The 19,736-nt window shown below is 28.6% G+C and overlaps 3 protein-coding genes across 3 annotated transcripts in view; 1 reads left to right on the top strand and 2 right to left on the bottom strand.

Annotated features, from left to right (window-relative positions):
• LOC107441221 (small COPII coat GTPase SAR1B) overlaps nt 1–5,637 on the bottom strand; it is a gene marked incomplete in the record, with an annotated part of 24,129 nt that extends 18,492 nt beyond the window's left edge. The window contains 4 exon segments of the mRNA XM_071179565.1: nt 984–1,103; nt 2,437–2,556; nt 4,869–4,919; nt 5,493–5,637. Coding sequence (XP_071035666.1) covers nt 984–1,103; nt 2,437–2,556; nt 4,869–4,911 — 283 coding nt within the window.
• A 294-nt stretch (nt 5,638–5,931) lies between these two features.
• LOC107441171 (Proliferating cell nuclear antigen) lies at nt 5,932–11,531 on the top strand. The gene is made up of 6 exons (XM_043051613.2): nt 5,932–6,290; nt 7,405–7,502; nt 8,359–8,426; nt 8,502–8,646; nt 10,615–10,788; nt 11,289–11,531. Exons 1-6 carry the CDS (start codon nt 6,070–6,072, stop codon nt 11,363–11,365), a joined length of 783 nt encoding a protein of 260 aa, XP_042907547.1. The 5' UTR covers nt 5,932–6,069; the 3' UTR covers nt 11,366–11,531.
• Nucleotides 11,532–11,675: 144 nt separating this feature from the next.
• The window catches only part of LOC107441204 (dynein axonemal assembly factor 4), a 14,511-nt gene continuing 6,450 nt past the window's right edge, over nt 11,676–19,736 (bottom strand). The window contains exons 4-11 of the mRNA XM_016054386.3: nt 16,831–16,912; nt 16,252–16,285; nt 15,569–15,695; nt 15,315–15,415; nt 12,850–12,930; nt 12,705–12,777; nt 12,321–12,426; nt 11,676–11,860 (exon numbers count right to left, since the gene is read on the bottom strand). Coding sequence (XP_015909872.3) covers nt 11,763–11,860; nt 12,321–12,426; nt 12,705–12,777; nt 12,850–12,930; nt 15,315–15,415; nt 15,569–15,695; nt 16,252–16,285; nt 16,831–16,912 — 702 coding nt within the window. The 3' untranslated portion in view covers nt 11,676–11,762. The remainder of the gene's footprint in view (nt 11,861–12,320; nt 12,427–12,704; nt 12,778–12,849; nt 12,931–15,314; nt 15,416–15,568; nt 15,696–16,251; nt 16,286–16,830; nt 16,913–19,736) is intronic.

Below are 19,736 nucleotides of genomic sequence, written 5' to 3'. Positions count from 1 at the left end.
AGAAATTCATGTCTGAGAATCAAATTGAGACATTGGAATGGCCAGGGAACTCTCCGGATATCAACCCAATTGAGAATCTCTGGGCCATATGCAAGAATTGCCTATTAAGTATGGACTGTACAACTATGGAGAAGCTAATCACGGCGTTAATTCATGTGTGGTACAAGGACACAAATATTATAAATGACTGTAAAAAATTAGTGGAATCCATGCCGAATCGTGTCCAAATGTTAATAAAGTGTCGTGGAGATCATATTATGTACTAAAAAATTTTGAGTTTGTATAAATTTAAATAAAATAGCATTTTCTTAGTTTCTGAATTTATTGAGTTTGTTTCAATTAATTTGCACAAGGGTGTAATTTTACATGGCAAAATTCAAAATTTGAGCAAAATCGATTGAAGTGTTCCTGAGAAACTGGATTTTAAATACCTGACTTTTTTAAAATTTGATTTTTCAGGATATAAAGTACGTTTTTAGGACTGATTTCGTGACTTAAAATAGAATTTGCATTATTTAGTTGGCATATTTGAAGTCACCTGCTTGAACCATTGCATCCTTGAACGTGAAGATCCGATCACTAGATCAAAAGTTATGCAGGGTGGTCCGTTTTTTTATTTTTCTCCATACTTTATTTCTTGGAAGATATATAAAAACATTAATAATTAAATCACATTTATATGATAATTTTCTAATAATTTAATATTCACTGTCCAGAAAAGCATAGAGTTTAAAGGTTAAAAGAACAAATTCATAAATAATAAACTATCTCATGAATTAACATTTCTTAATAACTCCTCATATTTATCTTAGCCATCTTTTTATTCAAAACTCATTTGAACATTGGTGTAAATTAAGTGAATATACATCACTGAAAAAGAAAATTCAATAACTATTATCAAGGTTATATCCTGTAAAATATAAAAAATTCTATCCAGTGAAAGTTAGGCATTAGAATTAGTAAGTAGCTTGTGTAATACTCACTAGGATGCAAAGTAGGTACATGCTGAGCCATTCTGTCATCTTTAAGCATATGCAATAAAGTAGTTTTACCAGCATTATCCAATCCCAAAAACAAAAGTTTCCCACTCTTTTTCCACAATCCTGTATAAAACATGCAATAAGAAACTCATGCAATGAACTGAATTTATTTAATCAATTCATAGAAACATGCTGAAGTAAAACCACAAACAAAACAGAACAATATTTTTTCAATTATTTTATACTTATTGGAGAATTTCTTCATGGAACAGAGAATTCATTAAATTTCCAATTATTTATCTAGGGGTGCACAATCTTTTTGAGTGTAGAGTCACTTGCACAGCAAACTAATGAAAGACCATACACATATTTACAGACCATACACACTTTTTATATACAGACTACATAATGCAAACTTTTGTTTTTTCCTGAAAAAAATCTCTTAAGCTACAAACAATTCTAAACAAAATTAATTACAAACAGTGAGCAGTTTAAAAGTTTGCTTTTTCCTCCAGATTTAAAATTTTTTATGTTGCAATAACATTGTATCATTATTCTAAATACCACATACAAATTTCCAAAAAAAAACAACAAAAAAAACAATAGAAAATAACTTATATTAACGATGAAATATGCACAAATAGTATCAAAAAGTCATTTAAATGGTGATCAGAAACTCACATGGTGCATTGACTTTGTATTTAAAGTATAGGAATCTGAATAAGTATAGGAAGCGTATCGGATTTTAAAATCCACATGGACATTGTAAGTTATAAAAGCGCTCCACCCCAAAAAAAAATTATCAAAGCATCACTCGGATTTCCAATTCAAGTCGAAAAGTGATTATTCAGACTCTAAATTCACGCCTCGAAATATGGTATTAAAATAATGGGTTTTTGAAACCATGCAGAATCTGCTAGCAATAATCATTGAAAAGTGATAGAGAAACGGATTTACAATAGAGTCTGCGCAAATTGAACGCATCAAAAAATAATGACTTAAATGTGATTCAAAATTTTACATGTTTATTTTTCACACAAAAAATCATTACACTTAGAAGCTTCTACAGGCTGCATATCAACAGGCGGAGGGTCATATGTGGATCGCAGGCTACAGATTGTGCACCCCTTTTATACTTCCCTTTTCATTTCTTAATAATTTTATTTTTCTTATTTTTGTTTATCCATTCAAGTCCAGATTGTAGTTGGTGGGTGAAATGGATAAACCAAAAGAGATATGATACAAGCAAAATTTAGCAATCAATAATAACTGATCCAAACAGTTTTGAGAGTTGGCTCTTATCCAAACATCCTTGTGTTTTTTGTACAGGAATAAAAATATAATGGAGTCATGTTAGTGATTGTTAGTACAATGCAGTTGCAGATTGCACTCTTAATTGTCATGCTACTTTGTTGTGCTTCAAACTATAAAATGCACACCGCTATCCGTAACTTACTAGGATGAAGGGTTGGAATAGGTTGCGTCATACGATCATCCTTTAGCATACCTAATAAAGTGGTTTTACCAGCATTATCTAATCCTAAAAATATTAATTTAGCACTTTTCTTATACAAACCTGAAAGGTAAAATGAATTAATAGTTTTTCCCCTCATAGTAAAGATTGACATCATTATAAACAACTGAGCGCTAAAGTATACAGTAGAGAACCAATTATCCGGGATGCTTGGGACCATAGCTATCCCGGATGTCTGAATTTCACAGTTTTCTGGATCGACCAAAAAGTGTCGTTATTTGATGTTTTATTGAATCCGAATTACAAGGAAAAAGTGTAATACATGTTAAAGTAAGAGAAAAAAGAAAAGCACTCCTAAATTTAAAAAGAATTTTAAAGCATTTTCCCCATCAAAAATCAAAGAGAAAACGAAACGTAACATAAATCAAAGAGAAAACGAAATCAGCTTGCCACTCTTTAGAGTTTGATTGACGGCCTAAAGGAGAAAATAAAACATCCCTCCCTCCTCTGGATCTAAAGATCTTCAAGGTCACGGAAGAAATGAAGTTTCTCTGGATAAATGGGGGGGGATTCTCCCNAGGGGGGGGGGGGATTCTCTCCTTCCTCACATTTTCCTCCACTCAACTTCAAGGATGAGTCCAATTTCCACTTTTTTTCATAATTGTTCTAGTTTAAAATAGTGGGAAAACCGAGCAAAATTTTTCCCGGTTATCTGGATACCGGATAAATGGTTCTGTACTGTATTTCATAGTGTTTATTTAACATATGCACAAATCAATTTCAAAACAAAAGATTATTCTTAAATCACGACTGACAACTTACATAACAAACACTCGTTTCAGAAAATTTCAAATAAAAAAAATCAACTTAGTTTCTTTTAATCTCAAAAAGCTATTTATTTAAGACAGCGAAACATTATATAAATATCAGGAGCAGGAAAACTAAGTAAAAAGAACAAGTTATTAATTAATTCAGATAGAAAATTTATTAAGTTATTTTAACAAGAATGATTAAATTTAGTATAATTGAAATGGATCTTGCATGAAAATACATTAGCAGCAAATAGTTTTTAAAATAATAAAATAAAACTAATTAACAAAAACTAAAGATAATGCAAACAGACTTTATATAGGATGCAAATAGCTGACAACTGATGTAATGAACCCAGTTGAGCAAAGGAAAATTCAAAACAAAAAGTAGTTACGTAGTGAGATCACAAAAAGGACTTGTGAGCTACGCAGTAAATTCTGCTCTCAGGTTCATACAAAAGCAGTTATCTTATTTAAAATACTTAAAAATTAGCTTATAGAGTCTTTAAATATATATAAATAGTGCTTTACCTTTTAAGCAAAGAATAACCTTTTTAAAAAGAATTATTAATTTTAAAAATAGCTAAGAGCCTGCACCCTAATATCTGAATAAACATACTATAATGCAATACAATCAAAAACAACTTTAAATATCAGATAAATAATTTAAAATTTTTGAAAAGTGATTTTGTATAACAAAACAGATGTTTTGTTATACAAAAATAACTTATGCTGTCATATAAATGTAAGAAGTGAAATAGAACCTTTAAGTGAAATAGATAAAAATAAAATAACAAAATTTATAATTTGACCAAAATATTTCTTTGCATTATTTATATTGTCAATTAAATAGAGTAAAACACATTGTGTATAGAAACACAAATAATGTAGTTAAGAAAAACAAATACATTATTTACTTAATAATTCAGCAAATGAAAATTTCGTTTTTTGGTGGAAAAAAGTACTTTTGAACTGTTATTATAAACGTGCGTAACCAGCATGCCTAAAATTCTTAAATCTTATACCCCATCTTCGATTCAAAGAAATAATGTTAAAAAATAACTACACAATCTGCAGGAAATGAATTTGTAATTGCTCTTAACAATAACTTAAATATTTTTTTAAAAAATGACACAAAATGGTTTATTAAAATTTCTAAAAGGTATCTAGATAGTATTAGTTTAGATATAAAAGTCCTTTGGCTTTTAAAATAATTCTTAAGATTTTTTTTTTATTTTTAAAAAAGCATCTCAAAAACATTTGTAGATGAAGGATATAGAAAAAATACTATTATTTTTCCAAAGGGAAATGTTAGAAATTTGCTATAATTCTATTATTAAAGATGCGCAAAATTGTATCTTATTTTTAATTAGACATATTTAAAGATAGATAAAATTGCAACACAGTTTAAAGAACAATTTTGCATATTGTCATTAAAACTGTGTTTGTTGCAGTCTTCCAGATTTTTTTTTTAATCTTAACTTTCAACCAAAAAAAGTTAAGACATTTTCTTTGATATAATCTTACAATATATGAATAAAATACAATTCCTTGATTAAAACATAATTATATGTTTCAATCAAGATAATTATTCACAGAACTTACCAAGGAAACTTAAAACGCCAGCAAACCAGTCAAAGAGGAACATAGTGAAATCTAAAGAAAAAAATACTAGGCATTAATTAATTTTTAAAGATAGGCAAGAAACAAACTGAAAAATCAAGTCCTATAAAATTAAAATCGCGAAATATATTCAAACTTAAGCTAAATCACAAGCTTAAAGCAATTTTGAAACGAAGTTAACATAAGAGAACAAAAAAAACAAATATCAAGAACTATTTATAAAACAGTTTAAAAAATTACATAAATATTATGAGTACAAGACTAAACAACTTTATGTATACGCAGTTTGACAGATAACAAAGTAAGAGTACAGAGAATAGCTTTGAGAAATTAAAGGAAAAAAATAATATGCATGCACAGTTTATTGAATTAAACCTTTTATCAAATCAGCTTTTAATAAGAGACAACTTAATTTAGGAAAATTTGTGTGTACGCATCGAATCAACGTATCACCTGTCCTTGTAGTAAACAAACATAACATGGATAACGCAAAAAGTTTCCGGCTTTATGATGACAAGAGAATTTTTATACAAACAGAGAAGAATCTTTAATTGTCGAAAAATACAATATTTCCTAAAAATGAATTATAATTAAGTAGGACATTACCTTTTGAAGGCGTTCAGTACAAGTAATACACTACGATTTGATGCAATGATACTATGAAAAAGAAAGTTTAAAAAATTAACAAAACGATCGCAGCAGAATAAAACCAGATGTGCAAATATATTCGACTGCAGCGCCAATTCTTTTTAATTTTAAAAAAAAATAATAATAATTTTAAAACTTTTATCTCCAGCTTTTTAATTGATTCTTGCCTAATAAAGGTTTAGAAATAAAAGTATTTTTTTTAGTTTGATTAATTAGGTTAATTAATATGAATATACATTAATTGGAAAATATATCAAATTTCATGAGCAAAATAATATGAAGGTAAAAAAAAATTCTTTTGATGAGCAAGGAAGTTAATAAAGCCTTTATAATTTAAAAATCAAGTTAAATTTAAGCAGTTCAAATTTAAGTAGTAATTAAGTAACTTAGCTGTAACTGAAAAGCTGACTGGCGGGAAACTATTTACTTTCCACCGCGGTTTCGTAGTGCTAGATTGATATTAGACGTGAAGTGTCAGAGGCTTAATTTATTATAAATATATCTTTTTAATTAATTAATTTATTTTTCATTAAAAATGTTTGAAGCAAGATTAGTCCAAGGAGCATTGTTAAAAAAGGTGTTAGAAGCTATTAAAGATTTGATTAACGAAGCAACATGGGATTGCTCAGCTACGGGTATTAGCTTGCAAGCTATGGACAATTCTCATGTAAGTTTAGTGTCTTTGATTCTGAGAAGTGATGGATTTGATAAATTCCGATGTGACAGAAATCTCTCCATGGGCATGAATCTTGGAAGGTTTGTAAATGTATTTAGATTCATATTCACTTTCGCCTTTAATATTTGCTTCAATTTTATGTAACTTCATGGCCATTTCTGAAACGTTTTTTCCTTTAAAAATTAAACTTTTTAAAACTCATTTAGATATTAAAAAAAAAACTGTTTGCTATCTTAAATACCAATTTCCGAATTGTGGTTTGCTATAGTATGATAGCAGGGTGCGCAGCATTTTTAAAAAGTGCTTAAAGGTACTTATTTTCCTTTTTTAAAAACCTTTAAAGGTACTTTTCTTCATTAAATGTTTTTAAAGTGCTTAATTTTCCCTTTTTTAAAATGAGATCAGATGTTTCCATTACTATGTTGATTTTCACTTCGAATTATGCAAAAAGACACAGTTCATTGTTCTCTTCAATGTTTTCACAATTCAGTCAACCCCAATCTATTCCGGAGGCATGATCCAAAATTTCACGATTTTTGACAACTGTTGTCAAAAACAATGCCAAATTTTTTTTTTTTAAATGACTAACAAGGTAAAAACCCTCAATTGTCAAAAACTTTGCAATAAAGTGCTTAAAAATATTTTTTGAGTGCTTAAAAGGTGCTTATTTTTTGTTGAATAATTTGGTTATGCACCCTGGATAAGCTGTTTAAAAAAACAACTAAGGCAAAATTTTTAGAAATTTTAAAATGTTACTTTTTAAATTAAATAAAATGCATGCTTATATTATTGTGCCTCAATGAAGAGAAACATTGAAATGCCTTAAAATCAAGCAGTGACGTTATTCTTCCATTTACCCTTTTTCAATGCTTCTGAAAATATTAAAGTCATATGGCAACTTTTACTATTATTTAAATATGTTATGATTTTTACATGTCTGCCTTTCTTAATGGTCCTTAAAGAAAGTTTTCATACTAAATCTGTTAGCATTTTAAAATATACTAATTTATTTTAATAAATTTTCTAGACTTCCTGAAGCTTATTATAAAAAAATGCACGAGCATTTAAGTGTTACTGTTTGAATATTGAAACTTGAACGTAATATGTACAAATAAAAGTATACTGTAAGAAATTTCAATTTACCAGCAATTATATGGGACTTTATTTTGATTTTTTTTTTTTTTTTTTTAATAGTATGGGAAAGATTTTGAGATGTGCAGCAAATGATGATGTAATTACCATCAAAGCTCAAGATGATGCTGATACTGTTACTTTTGTGTTTGAGGCTCCCAGTAAGTATTTTATCACCTAAAATATTTTTTATGAAATTTGTTAATATTTCAGATGTGCTTCAGCTCTGTGAGTAAGTGGAGTCTTTTTTCTTTTTTTTTTTTTGCATCTAGTTTCCATCTAAAGACGTAATAATTGTAATAGTGCAATAGATTGATATGTTAAACTAGGGAACCATCCACAAATTTTAGAAAAGTGATCTGTGGTGTAAATACCACTATAAATATAAAATACCAATGCAATAGTATATAAGGCATGTTAACTTGATTCAATCTTGAGGAACCTTTTGATAGATGAAGGTTGACATAGTCAATAAAATATATCTAAACCAATTTGTTATTTCAGAATTTTTAGGACTTAAACATAATATTATAAAGAAAGAAACACATTTTCTTATGAAGTATTTTAAGGAAAAATTGCAGTACTAAATTATTATTTTTAAATAATGAAATATAAAATCTAGTATGGTGGACATCATGCATCCTAAACTGAAAATTACACTGAATTCTATTGGTGCTAATAAAGTTTAAAATTTTATTTAAAATATTCTATTGTAATTTATGCATCCTTTTAACTGTCATGTTCAAAATAATCTGGAGTACAGCGCTGGTGTTCCAAACTGTCACGCCTGAGTATTACGCTGGATAATTTTATTTTAGTGCATCATATTGTTAGACCTGATTAATTATCGGTAATAGTTTATATAGGCTTCATCTAAGTATATTTTATTCTACACAAAGCATTTGATTTTTGCCATTAAAAAAATTTACAATTGATTTTAAATGTATTTGGCTCAGATACTGTTTATATTCATCAACAAAAAAAAATTACAACAGCAATAATTTCTTTTCTTTGCAGATCAGGAAAAAGTGTCAGATTATGAAATGAAATTGATGAACTTAGATACCGAGCATTTGGGTATTCCAGTAAGTATTTTTTTACCTTGTATTCCTCTATGTTATATATTTTTTCATTTATTTAATACTAAGTTTGCGTTTTAGGAAACAGATTACAGTGTAATCATTAAAATGCCATCCACAGAATTTCAAAGAATTTGTAGAGATCTAAGCCAAATTGGAGATTCTATTTCAATAGTATGCACAAAGGATGGTGTGCGCTTTTCAACTAGTGGTGATCTTGGAACCGGTGAGATTAAATTACTTTTAATAGGCTAAGTAGTATAAATAAAAGTATTTAATTGTTTATGCTCAATGTTATAAATATTTATTTTTTCTATTTTGGACATTTTCTTTCTGCTTCTTGCTCCGTTTTATTGGGAAATATCCTTTGTAAAACATATTTGCCTTCAGTTTTTTTTTTCATTAATTTTTGTTTAATTCTTAACTGTTTATTTATTTTTCAAAAGTCTAAAAGGAGTTAAAGCTCATTTTTATTTCTTTTTTTTTTTTCTATTACTGTAAAGAATAACAGGCAGAGCAGTTTCATACGTACTAATTGTTTTTGGTAATTACTGATTGAATTGCTTTTCTATATTTTACTTTTAATTAGTTTTTAGAATTGTCTTTTTTATCAACGGTATAGCAGATCAATAGCTGTTTCTGCTGCTGTAAAAACATGCTCATGAAATATTGAATACCCCTCCTCTGGTGTATTTTTTCCCCTTCAAATTTCCAACCCCCCAAAAAAAGCATTTTATATTTATGTGCGTGTGTTCAATTTTTTTATTTTTTATTATTGTGTATATGTCCTCTCCTAAATTCAAAAATGCTAAATATTTTTGTCTGCTGGAAGTTTTTTGCTTGACCTATTGGTGGTAAAATGTGTGATGCCCCATCCACTGATCAGAAAAGACAAAATAATTTTAATTGAAGGTGGGAAATCTCTGCAAAAATTGTGAAGGAAGTGGGACTAGTTGCGTCATCTCTTAGCAAAGTTACGAGATTTAAAGAGACGTGTAAGTAGCGATAAATTCAATTTAAATTATACAATTTTCCTCTTTGGGTTATAGCGAGCAGCTCAAAATCAGTGAACAGTGCGACACTGACAAAGGAAGAAAAACAAATCTTGTTTTTCCTTTCATTGATCTAACAGAAGTTCTCTCAGAGTTTAACAAATGAAATAGTTTCAAATTCCAAATCTGCTGCAGCTAACTATTTAGTATTGTTTTTTCATTAGAAATAACTAAAATAATTGGTAACTGAAACTTATTGAAAATATAAATTTATTATTTGATTATATTTATTTTGAGGTATACATTCATTTCTTATTTGTTATTAATGTGAAACTGTTATAATATTTCTTGCTCTTTTTTTCTCTCCATATATAGAGTAATACATATAACGTCATTGCCGAGTGGAAGGATAAAAACAGGTCTTAGGCAGGGAAGGAGGGTGCAAAATTTATTTATTAATTATTAGACAGAGAACAGCTGTAAAAGTGGTCACGAAAAGTTGTGCTCCTCGATATAAGTTAGGGAAAGTCTTGCGATGGAAATCTTAGTAATTGTAATTGGTTTATTAAATAGATCATGAAATTCCCACAAAGAGCAAAGGAGAAAATGTCTTGCTTTTAATGAATGTGTACTTGAGCCAAAACTAGATTAAAGGACAGGGTGTGGATTTAAAAGTATGAATTTCGATTAGAATAATAAAATAAAAGAAAACAATTTACAGAAAAGAAATAACATAAAAAGATTAATTGAAGCTTTTTATGTTCCATCCCCCCCCCCTCCTCCCTAAATTTTTTTTAATTACAATCCAATCTTTTTCAGTTTTCAATGATACCTGTTTTATCCTATCATTAGCAAAGTATTATTTTAAACATGCTGATTAGCTTCGAATTAGTACATTTCACAAAAGATATTGTGTTTCTTATTGTTTTTTCATAAAGGTAACTTAATTTTAAAGGGCGATTGATATAAAAAAAATTTTATTTTAATTCTTTGTTGAATTATTGCCAAATCCAAAGCTATGGGTCGTAAATACCTGAATATAAAAATAATAAAATTTCGATTAGTGTTGCAAAATCACTATTTAACTCCAAAGTCTAGCAGAATAACTGTTAATGGTTATTAGTAAGTAGTACTGTCTTAATGTGATTTAAGCCTTACCTCTAAGCTTTCATTTGATATAATTTATTTAAAATATTTTTTAGGTAATGTCAAGTTATCTCAAACGGCCAACATTGATAAAGAAGAAGAGGCTGTAATTATTGATATGCAAGAAGCTGTATCTCTAAACTTTGCTCTGCGTTATTTAAATTCATTCACCAAAGCCACTCCTCTGTCTGCACAAGTACAGCTCTCACTTTCACCTGATGTTCCATTAGGTAAATCTTATCTCCTGCTAAACAATGAATTTTTAAGAATTTGTATTTTACTTAGTTCAGCAATATGATACTTAATTGTACTTAAGACTTGTAATGACTGTTGCCATTTCAAAGAATTTGAAAATGTATTCTAGTATATACATCGATATATAAATATCTAATTTTTGCGATTTACCTTAAAGATGTACTTCAATTAACTATATCGTTTGTTAAAAAGATAATTATCTTATCAATCCTTTATATTCTATGTTATTTTGATTATTATTATAAAAGTAAAGGCTTAAAACTAAAGTTGTTTCTTTATTATATTTTAAAATATTAACATGATATTGCTTTATGCAAGATTTTTATAATTATTTTTAAGTTACCACTTTACAATTAAGCAGTCAAGTAAATATATTTACTTTAGTAATAAATTTTGTAAAAACAGGAAAGCAGGTTAGTCGATGTATTCCTTTAAAATGATTACTATAAATTAACTGTAACTTTTTTATTTTTAGTTGTGGAATATAAGATAGAAGATTTTGGCTACATAAGGTACTACCTGGCCCCAAAAATTGAAGATGCAGATGATTAAATATAAACTTTTAAAGCAATTGCTTGTTCATATTCCATTCTTTTCCACCACATCTAGAATGCCATTGTGTATATTTTAAGAACAAAGTTACGAATTTTATTGGCATGTATTAATAGCTGTTTTAAATGATTTTTTTTTAAATAAATAAATATTTCAATTTCGTTTATTGTAGTTATTGTTCATTTTGACCCAAATTTCATTAAGTCTTAATAATGTAAGCTGAAGACAGATATTAGCCAATACATTTATTGGATGAATAATCTTATATACATAATATAACTGAGAAAAAAAGATTTGCTAGTAACATGCTGAACTTATATTTTCTTTGCAACAATTTGTTTTCCTTCATGAAGATGATGGGTGGTGATTAAAGTGACTTAAGAGGGTATATTTTAATTCATTGAGTGCCAATGTAATCTTGAAGCATCTTACATTTTCTTATTAAATCTTCATCATTTGGTTTTATTTTCAGAGCTGCAGTAAGTTCTATCAATCCTGCGAAGAAAATATATTAATATAGTAATTTTATTTAACCTCTGTTCAGAATACTTCAGCTTACCATATCATGCAAATTTGTTTGGGTTTTTTTCTTTTTTTTTCTGTTTTATTAAAATAGGGGGAGAAAATAATTGTACATTAACATTACTTCTAGTATAGCTAATTCTTTCAAGTCTTTGTGAACAAATCTTTATATTTCAGTTATTACATTTTAATGCTAGATAATTATAAAGAAGGCAGGAAATAATTAATTTTAGTGTATTATTTGAATAAAATGTATTTCAATTACTGCATGAAACTTATGAATCATGTGTTATATTTTATTTTATTTACACAGTTATGTCTGAAAGATGGCACATTTTTTGGTGATAGAATATTTTTGCAACGGTCAAACCCAAAATTTGTTCCACTCGTACATTTAAGCGTGAGAGCAAGTTTAGTAAGTCTTGGCAGTTACCTTCCACGGGTAGTTCTAGCATTTGAAATGCATTTCCGCGTATTTTGTGCACTTCAGCTCGAGCATCAGCATTGGATTTTGTGAGAGGTTGCAACAGCTCTATAGCCTAGGAAAAGAATACATTAATGAATTAAAATTTGTGCTAAGAAGGCTATTATTTTAACTATAATTTTTTTTCTTTGACTCGATGAAAAGAACTTCTAAAGGTTAATAAATTGTTTTTAATTAAGCATATACCAATATTTTTATCAAAGAAATTGAGTAGTGAATAACTTTCTTATAGGGCTCGATTTTCATTAGCATAGGAATCGATTACAGGAGCACAAAATAGAAACAAATATGATAAACAGAAAACTTGATTACCTTTTTTAAATAATACTATACCTTTGAAGAATCTTCAATGGCTTTATGTAAGTTATGCAACTGCAAATGACAAGCTGCCCTTCCAGAATACAAACTAAAATGTATGAAAATAAATATTAATTATTTAAAATGGAATCTTAAAATAATTGAAAATTAGAAGACTCACCTGTACAGATTCGGACACATTCGAATAGCGAGACTAAATGCATTCACTGCAGATTTGAAATCTTCGTTTCTCATCATGAATCTAAAATTTATAATTACTCATTTGAATAGAAACGTCGATATTGGATCCTTATAAAGCATGTAACATGGTATAGATATTTAAATATTTTGATTTACAAGGATATACAAAAATGTTGAGATGTTACTTAGTTGATTAAACTGTCGGGTGAATTTGTAATATGGTCATTTTAATTCTATTCGAGTTGGAATTTATTTCAACTGAAAAGGCTGAATGAAGTTTTAGTTAATACCTAATAACATATAAATTAGTTTAAAACTATTTTTAAGACTGAAAAAATGAACTTAGTAACTATTTCATAAATATAATTGCTGCAAATGTGCTTGGCTTAATTTTAAAAGAGGAGATCCGTTATTGTAATATCATTTATAAACGAAAATGTCTTATTTGATATTAATTTAATGTAATTTACTGCTAGTTTGTATCAAAGTCTTTTCAAAAAGTGATGACGATACAAAGAATATTTAATGTGTGGGCAGGGAAACTTTTTATGGTCAGCATATTATCAGAGTTTGAGCCTAATTGCTGTTAGATTTTCTGATTTTTAACTACAGGAAGGAAAAAAGGCAGGATGTTTTCACTCTAAAAGTTGTTTGTCATTTAACTGGTTTGATTCAGAGAAATGACTGTGATATTGGCTTTCCTAAGTTGGCCATAAAGCCTGTGGCGCAAAACTTGATTTGCTAAGAATTATTTTTCAATTGAAATCTTTACTGTTTGGAGATTAATGAGCAGAGCTCCCAATTTAATATAAATAAGATTATTTTTCCAATGCCCATCTGTGTTGAAATTTTGTCAATTCAGGCGTATTAGGGCATATAGATTTGTTGGCCACTCTTTCAGGGGCACCATATTTTGTAGGTCAACATTGCTCCCATGGTAAGGACAGATACAGGGATGAAAGAGTACAGAGAATGAAAGAACATCCCAGCTTTGTCCGGGATTCGATCCCAGAACCTTTCTAGTGCAAGGACAGTTTAGGTACTTCTCCAGACAGTCCAACCACCTTGTTGCCGGTCTCCGCCTCTTCCTTGTACCCTGAATCATTGAAAATGTTAGTTTTTTAGCTGAATCAGAATCTTCACAACGGCAAACATCTCAGCCATCTGATCTTGCATGACTTAATAACTTTCAAAATATTCGGTTGTCTATATTTATTATACACTACACTTCATGATTATATAAACTTCTCCGAGTATTATTTTCTTTCACTACTCCGAAGATTTTTCTTTCAAAAGCGAGTAATCTATTTTCTTCTGCTTTATTAAGTGCCCAAGTCTCGCTGCTATACAAAATAGTCGGTCTAATAAGTGTTTTATATAAATTTACTTAAGTACTCATGGAGATGAATTTAGATTTTAATTGGTTCTTCACTCCAAAGTAACATCTATTAGCCATCAAAATTCGGTTTCCAATTTCTACTCATTTTTATTGGTAGTAAATGTGCCCGGGTACTTAAACTGGGTGACTCCACTAAAGGTATGATTTCCAATCTTGTACTTTGGAACTAACCACCTTAAATTTAGTTTTCTCTTCCCTTATTATTAAGCCCAGAACTTCGACAGCATCCTCAAACGTCTCTACCACATCCCGTTTCGTTCGGCTAAGGTCAAATATATCAATGTCATCGGTATAAGCCAATAAAATTGTATAGATCTTTGCAGAATGATGTTCCTAGGGTTGATTCCTGAATTTCTTATAACTTTTTCAAGGGTAATGTTAAATAAGATGCATGATGGAGAATCTTTGTCTGCGACCTTTCTCAGTATAGAAATTAAATGAATTACCCATAACTATATTTCTAGCAAGCAGCAATGTATGCCCAAAAGTGCTCAATATTTCCTCTGATCCGCGGGAGAAGAAATTAAATTTTTAAAAAAAATCGAAATAATGCTACGTGTCTCTTTACCTAATACGTCCAATATATGTTTTTAACCTAATATGTATTTGTTTGTTTTTTAATTTACTGATTCAAAGTTTTTGTGTATACCTAACAAAATAATATGCGTGATAAACAATTGCGTTTCGATAAGGAAACCTGTTTACTACTATAAAATAAAATTATTTATGACAAATAAATAGCTAAATTTTAAAGTTTTTCCACCCTAAAATCTAAGGCAATAAGCGAATAACAATAATAAAAAAAAAATTGAGAACAAAAATTTTTCTATTTAAAAAAAATTACATTTTAGTGTAATTTTAATCCACCCTGCTTTAACACCTAAGAAAGCAAACATCAATAATGATCTATTTCATTCCATAACTAAATATCTTAAAAAATAAAGAATTTTTAAAAATGTTCAAGTCACTATATTTCCTAAGTTTCAAGTTGTATACATCTATGTACTATAAAGAATGAAATAAACGAGATACTTTTCATTACTAACTCAGCTTTAGATTTCAACCAATCAGGATTCCTTTCTTCCAGGGAAAGATCTTTCAAATCCAATTTTAAACTTGTTTTAGCTGCTAATTGTTTATCGAGCCACTAAAATAGATTAATAATTATGTATTTTTATTTATTTTATCATAGTGTCATTAAATATTAATAAATATTATATTTTGTGTCCATCTTGGAAGCACAATTCAACAGAAATTCAGTCTATAATTATGAATTTATTTACTTAAAGGAAAAAAATACCTCTTTTTCTTCAGCTTCTTGCGATTCTCTGGCAGCGGTTGGAAATGCTCTCGGAGTGAAAGTTATCTTAATGCAACCATTTTTTCTGGTTTCTGGAATTTTCTTCGAATTTTCAAGAATCTGTTTCCTAACATTTAAATTAATATGTATACATAAGTCCCGTAATTTGAAATAGAAACAACACATTTTGTTAAAATATTTTTTGAAACTGTAAATACGAGGTAGCTAATTTCATTTGGAAAATGTGATAAGCCACAATTTTTGCTTTTCGTGAAATAACTAGAATTGAAAAAATGATTGGAAAAATATTCTCGCTTTAAGTATACAGAAAAATAAAAATAATTAAAGTCATCATGTTATATAAACTTTTATAGAAAATTTAATTTTAAAGGCATCTTCTTAATTCCTTTTCTCCAAATTATTAGTTTCCTCCAGATCCATTATATATATGTATATATATAGAGAGAGCAAACAATGAAAATAATATAATAAAGATCAATGAAAAGAGAAGAAAAAAAATTATTAAAATAAAATATTTAAAAAAAATTTTTTTATTTAAAATGCCGGAAAAATGAAAAAATATAACCTCGTCATCAGTTTACACGATTATATCTGCTGATATATATATATATACACACAAAAATTATGTATTTTAATAATAAATGTGTAGTAATGTTTTGTACATTTTAATAACATCCATCGTTGCTCTATCCAATGCTAAAAAGAAGCTTAGTTGAAAGAAAAAGCTGATCAATTAAATGCTTAATGAATTCATACTATTCTTTGCACTAATTTATGTATTGAGTTGTTCATGTTCCATAAAATATCAGACATAAATAACAGAACCGAACCAGCTGTATTTGTTTAATATGCTCTGAAATTGTCATAAATGTTAGTTCCTCATTTGCATAATTCCATGACTCAAACTATGACTTAGTGGTTTAACATGACAATTTATTTTTGCAGCGATATTCTGTTGGCGAGAAAAATTTATCTCTTCGTTGATGACGCTCTTTGGGTAACGGAACTGTACCTCAGTCAATAATTATTACTTTTTTTCCTCTTCATGTTAGAAAATCGCCACCGCTGTTTTGAGTGTTAAACTTTACGTTATATTTTGTTTTGCATTTGCTGTTCATAAGACTTAGAAGCTTGAAATTACGAAGATTTGTAGAAAAATGTTCAAGGAGTACGATAGAATAATAAATAAAGAACTTAACATTTGATTATTAGTTCCAGAATTATTAATTATTACTACATACGAAAAAACCTGCAGGAATGCAACAACACAGTTGAAATTCGATGTGCTGAAAGAGCCATTTTACGTTTAATATTAATTCCTTTCTAAAAAGGAAAAAAAAGATAAAGGAATTTTAGATTTATATACAAGTAATACTTCCCGTATTCTCCTATAAGTTTTTTCTTTTCATCTCTTTCCCTTTAAAAATTTACAAATATAAGTAAATAAGGTTTTTTTTTTTTCTTCCGAGTTTAAAATTCTGTATATTCCATCCCATTCAGTAGTAGCTTTCCTATGACCCGCGGGTCAGACACTGACTCACAAAGGCTTTTTTAATGACCCAGGGTTTGATTTTTGTAAACTTATTTTTCATCTTATAATTAAATATATTAAAAACGGACAATTGAATATATCAAAAAAATTAAAATCTAAATATCTNTTTAACATGACAATTTATTTTTGCAGCGATATTCTGTTGGCGAGAAAAATTTATCTCTTCGTTGATGACGCTCTTTGGGTAACGGAACTGTACCTCAGTCAATAATTATTACTTTTTTTCCTCTTCATGTTAGAAAATCGCCACCGCTGTTTTGAGTGTTAAACTTTACGTTATATTTTGTTTTGCTGTTCATATGACTTAGAAGCTTGAAATTACGAAGATTTGTGAAAAATTTTCAAGGAGTACGATGGAATAATAAATAAAGAACTTAACATTTGATTATTAGTTCCAGAATTATTAATTATTACTACATTACGTCAATTATTATATACAAAAAAACCTGCAGGAATGCAACAACAGAGTTGAAATTCGATGTGCTGAAAAAGCCATTTTACGTTTAATATTAATTCCTTACTAAAAAAGAAAAAAAAAGATAAAGAATTTTAGCTTGATATACAAGTAACACTTTGTGTATTGTCCTATAAGTTTTTTTCTTTTCATCTCTTTCCATTTAAAAATTTTCAAATATACATAAATAAAGTTTTTTTCTTTTTTTTCCGATTTCAAAATTCTGTATATTCCATCCCATTCAGTAGTAGCGAACCTATGACCCGCGGGTCAGACACTGACTCACAAAGGCTTTTTTTTAATGACCCAGGCTTTGATTTTTGTGAACTTATTTTTCATCTTATAATTGAATATATTAAAAAAATTAAAATCTAAATATCTATGTCGAATATAAATATACTTTATGGGCTGAAACCTGAGAGTTCACCACTCTGAAAAAAATTAATAAAAGAGTTTTTACTTAATTTTTCTATTATTTTTTTATAAAAATTTAACAAGGAATGCGTTAAACTGTAAATACGGGATATGAGCTTAGTATTAAGAAATTATTTACGAATAGGCAACAATAGATTTCTGTATAAATATGCTTTACTTTTATCATCATTAGTATACGTACAAATGCTGGGGGGGGGAAGCAGACCATCCTGAATAACTTTTGATCTAATGATCGGCGGATCTTAATGTTCTAGGACTCAATCTTAATGGTTTGAGGGGGTGACCTCAAATAGATTAATTGATAAGTGCAGACGATATTTTAAGTTATGAAATCATGCACAAAAACTCACTTTCTCTGAGTAAACATTCCTTCTTTCAGATGGATTTGCATCCCCGAAACATAAGGAGTTGCCGCAATCTGAGAAATATCGCCCACATAGTTTGATCAGGAGAGCGGTCCAAAGTTTGAACCCCTTAATGTTAATTTTACTTTTTACTCATTCCGCCATATCCAGAGAATTTTTTTGGTAAATTTAAAAATTTTTAACACAATTATAAAATTTGTTAATCCGAAGATAATTTCATGAGAAAAAGACGTTTTTATAAATATTTATTGTTTTTTTATTATTTATTCAATAATAGTTAAACAATTTTTGAATTTTAATATTTTACAGTTTTAATATTTTACATTTTTGAATTTATGTAGTTTTACACTGTAAAACGCAAAATTGGATCAATAATTCCCGAGGAATCGAATTTTAAAAATACGGCTGTTTTAAATTTCGATTTCTCATTTCTGATTCGAAATTTCGATTCCCTCAAACCATTAAGATTTAGTTCTACTACGCAAAGATCCGATCATTAGATCAAAAGTTATTCTGAGTGGTCCGTTTAATTTATTATGTTTAGCGCACTGTATATCGGCAACCTCCCAGAGATTTTCACTATTCTGCAAATACTAATACTATATATATACTGACAAAATTTCTTATTTTCAATTTTTTTTTAAGGAACACGAATGAAATTATTACACGTTTATTCGACTTTTTTTAAATAGCTATGAAAAAATCTAATCCTTTCATTGCCATTGTCAATCACTCGTCTTAAGTGCTGTTATTTCCTAATACATTCAATCCAGTTTCATCCGGAATAAAAATTATCTAGCGATACAAATTAGCTTATAATAATAGACTTTTGTATCATCCATCAAGGAAATTCGCGAACACAGTACTTTTGAAACTGTCGACACGTTATGAATATGCAGTTGTTAGTTGTTAGCTTAATTCGATCTGAGAGCGAAATTCCAAAACAGAAAATATTCAATACCTTATAGCAGTGGTCCCCAACCTTTTTGTACCTAAGAGGAAATACCAGAATATCGGTCGAATGGCGGGCACCATTTATTTTTTCAAGATAAATTTATAGTTGGTAGACATAGGTAATAATACACACTACATAGTGCACAAAAAATTAAATTTCAAAAATTAATTTAACATATGAATACAATTAATATTTTTGTGTAAAATAAATGATTACTAAATTGCTTTCAAAACATACGAAGTATAAAAATTATTTATAAAATACAGTGGCATGTGGTGTTTGGCATGGCATTTCGGTGACCAGCGCTACATAATTGGGAGAATATGATGCTCTTTTTAAGAATGGAATTTAGTCCTTCAAATATATTCCAGAATTTCTCATGTGAT

Source organism: Parasteatoda tepidariorum, chromosome 4 (assembly GCF_043381705.1).
Source record: "Parasteatoda tepidariorum isolate YZ-2023 chromosome 4, CAS_Ptep_4.0, whole genome shotgun sequence".
NCBI lineage: Eukaryota > Metazoa > Arthropoda > Arachnida > Araneae > Theridiidae > Parasteatoda > Parasteatoda tepidariorum.
The sequence above is the reverse complement of the archived record's forward strand: the minus strand, read 5'-3'. Positions and strand labels throughout refer to the sequence as shown.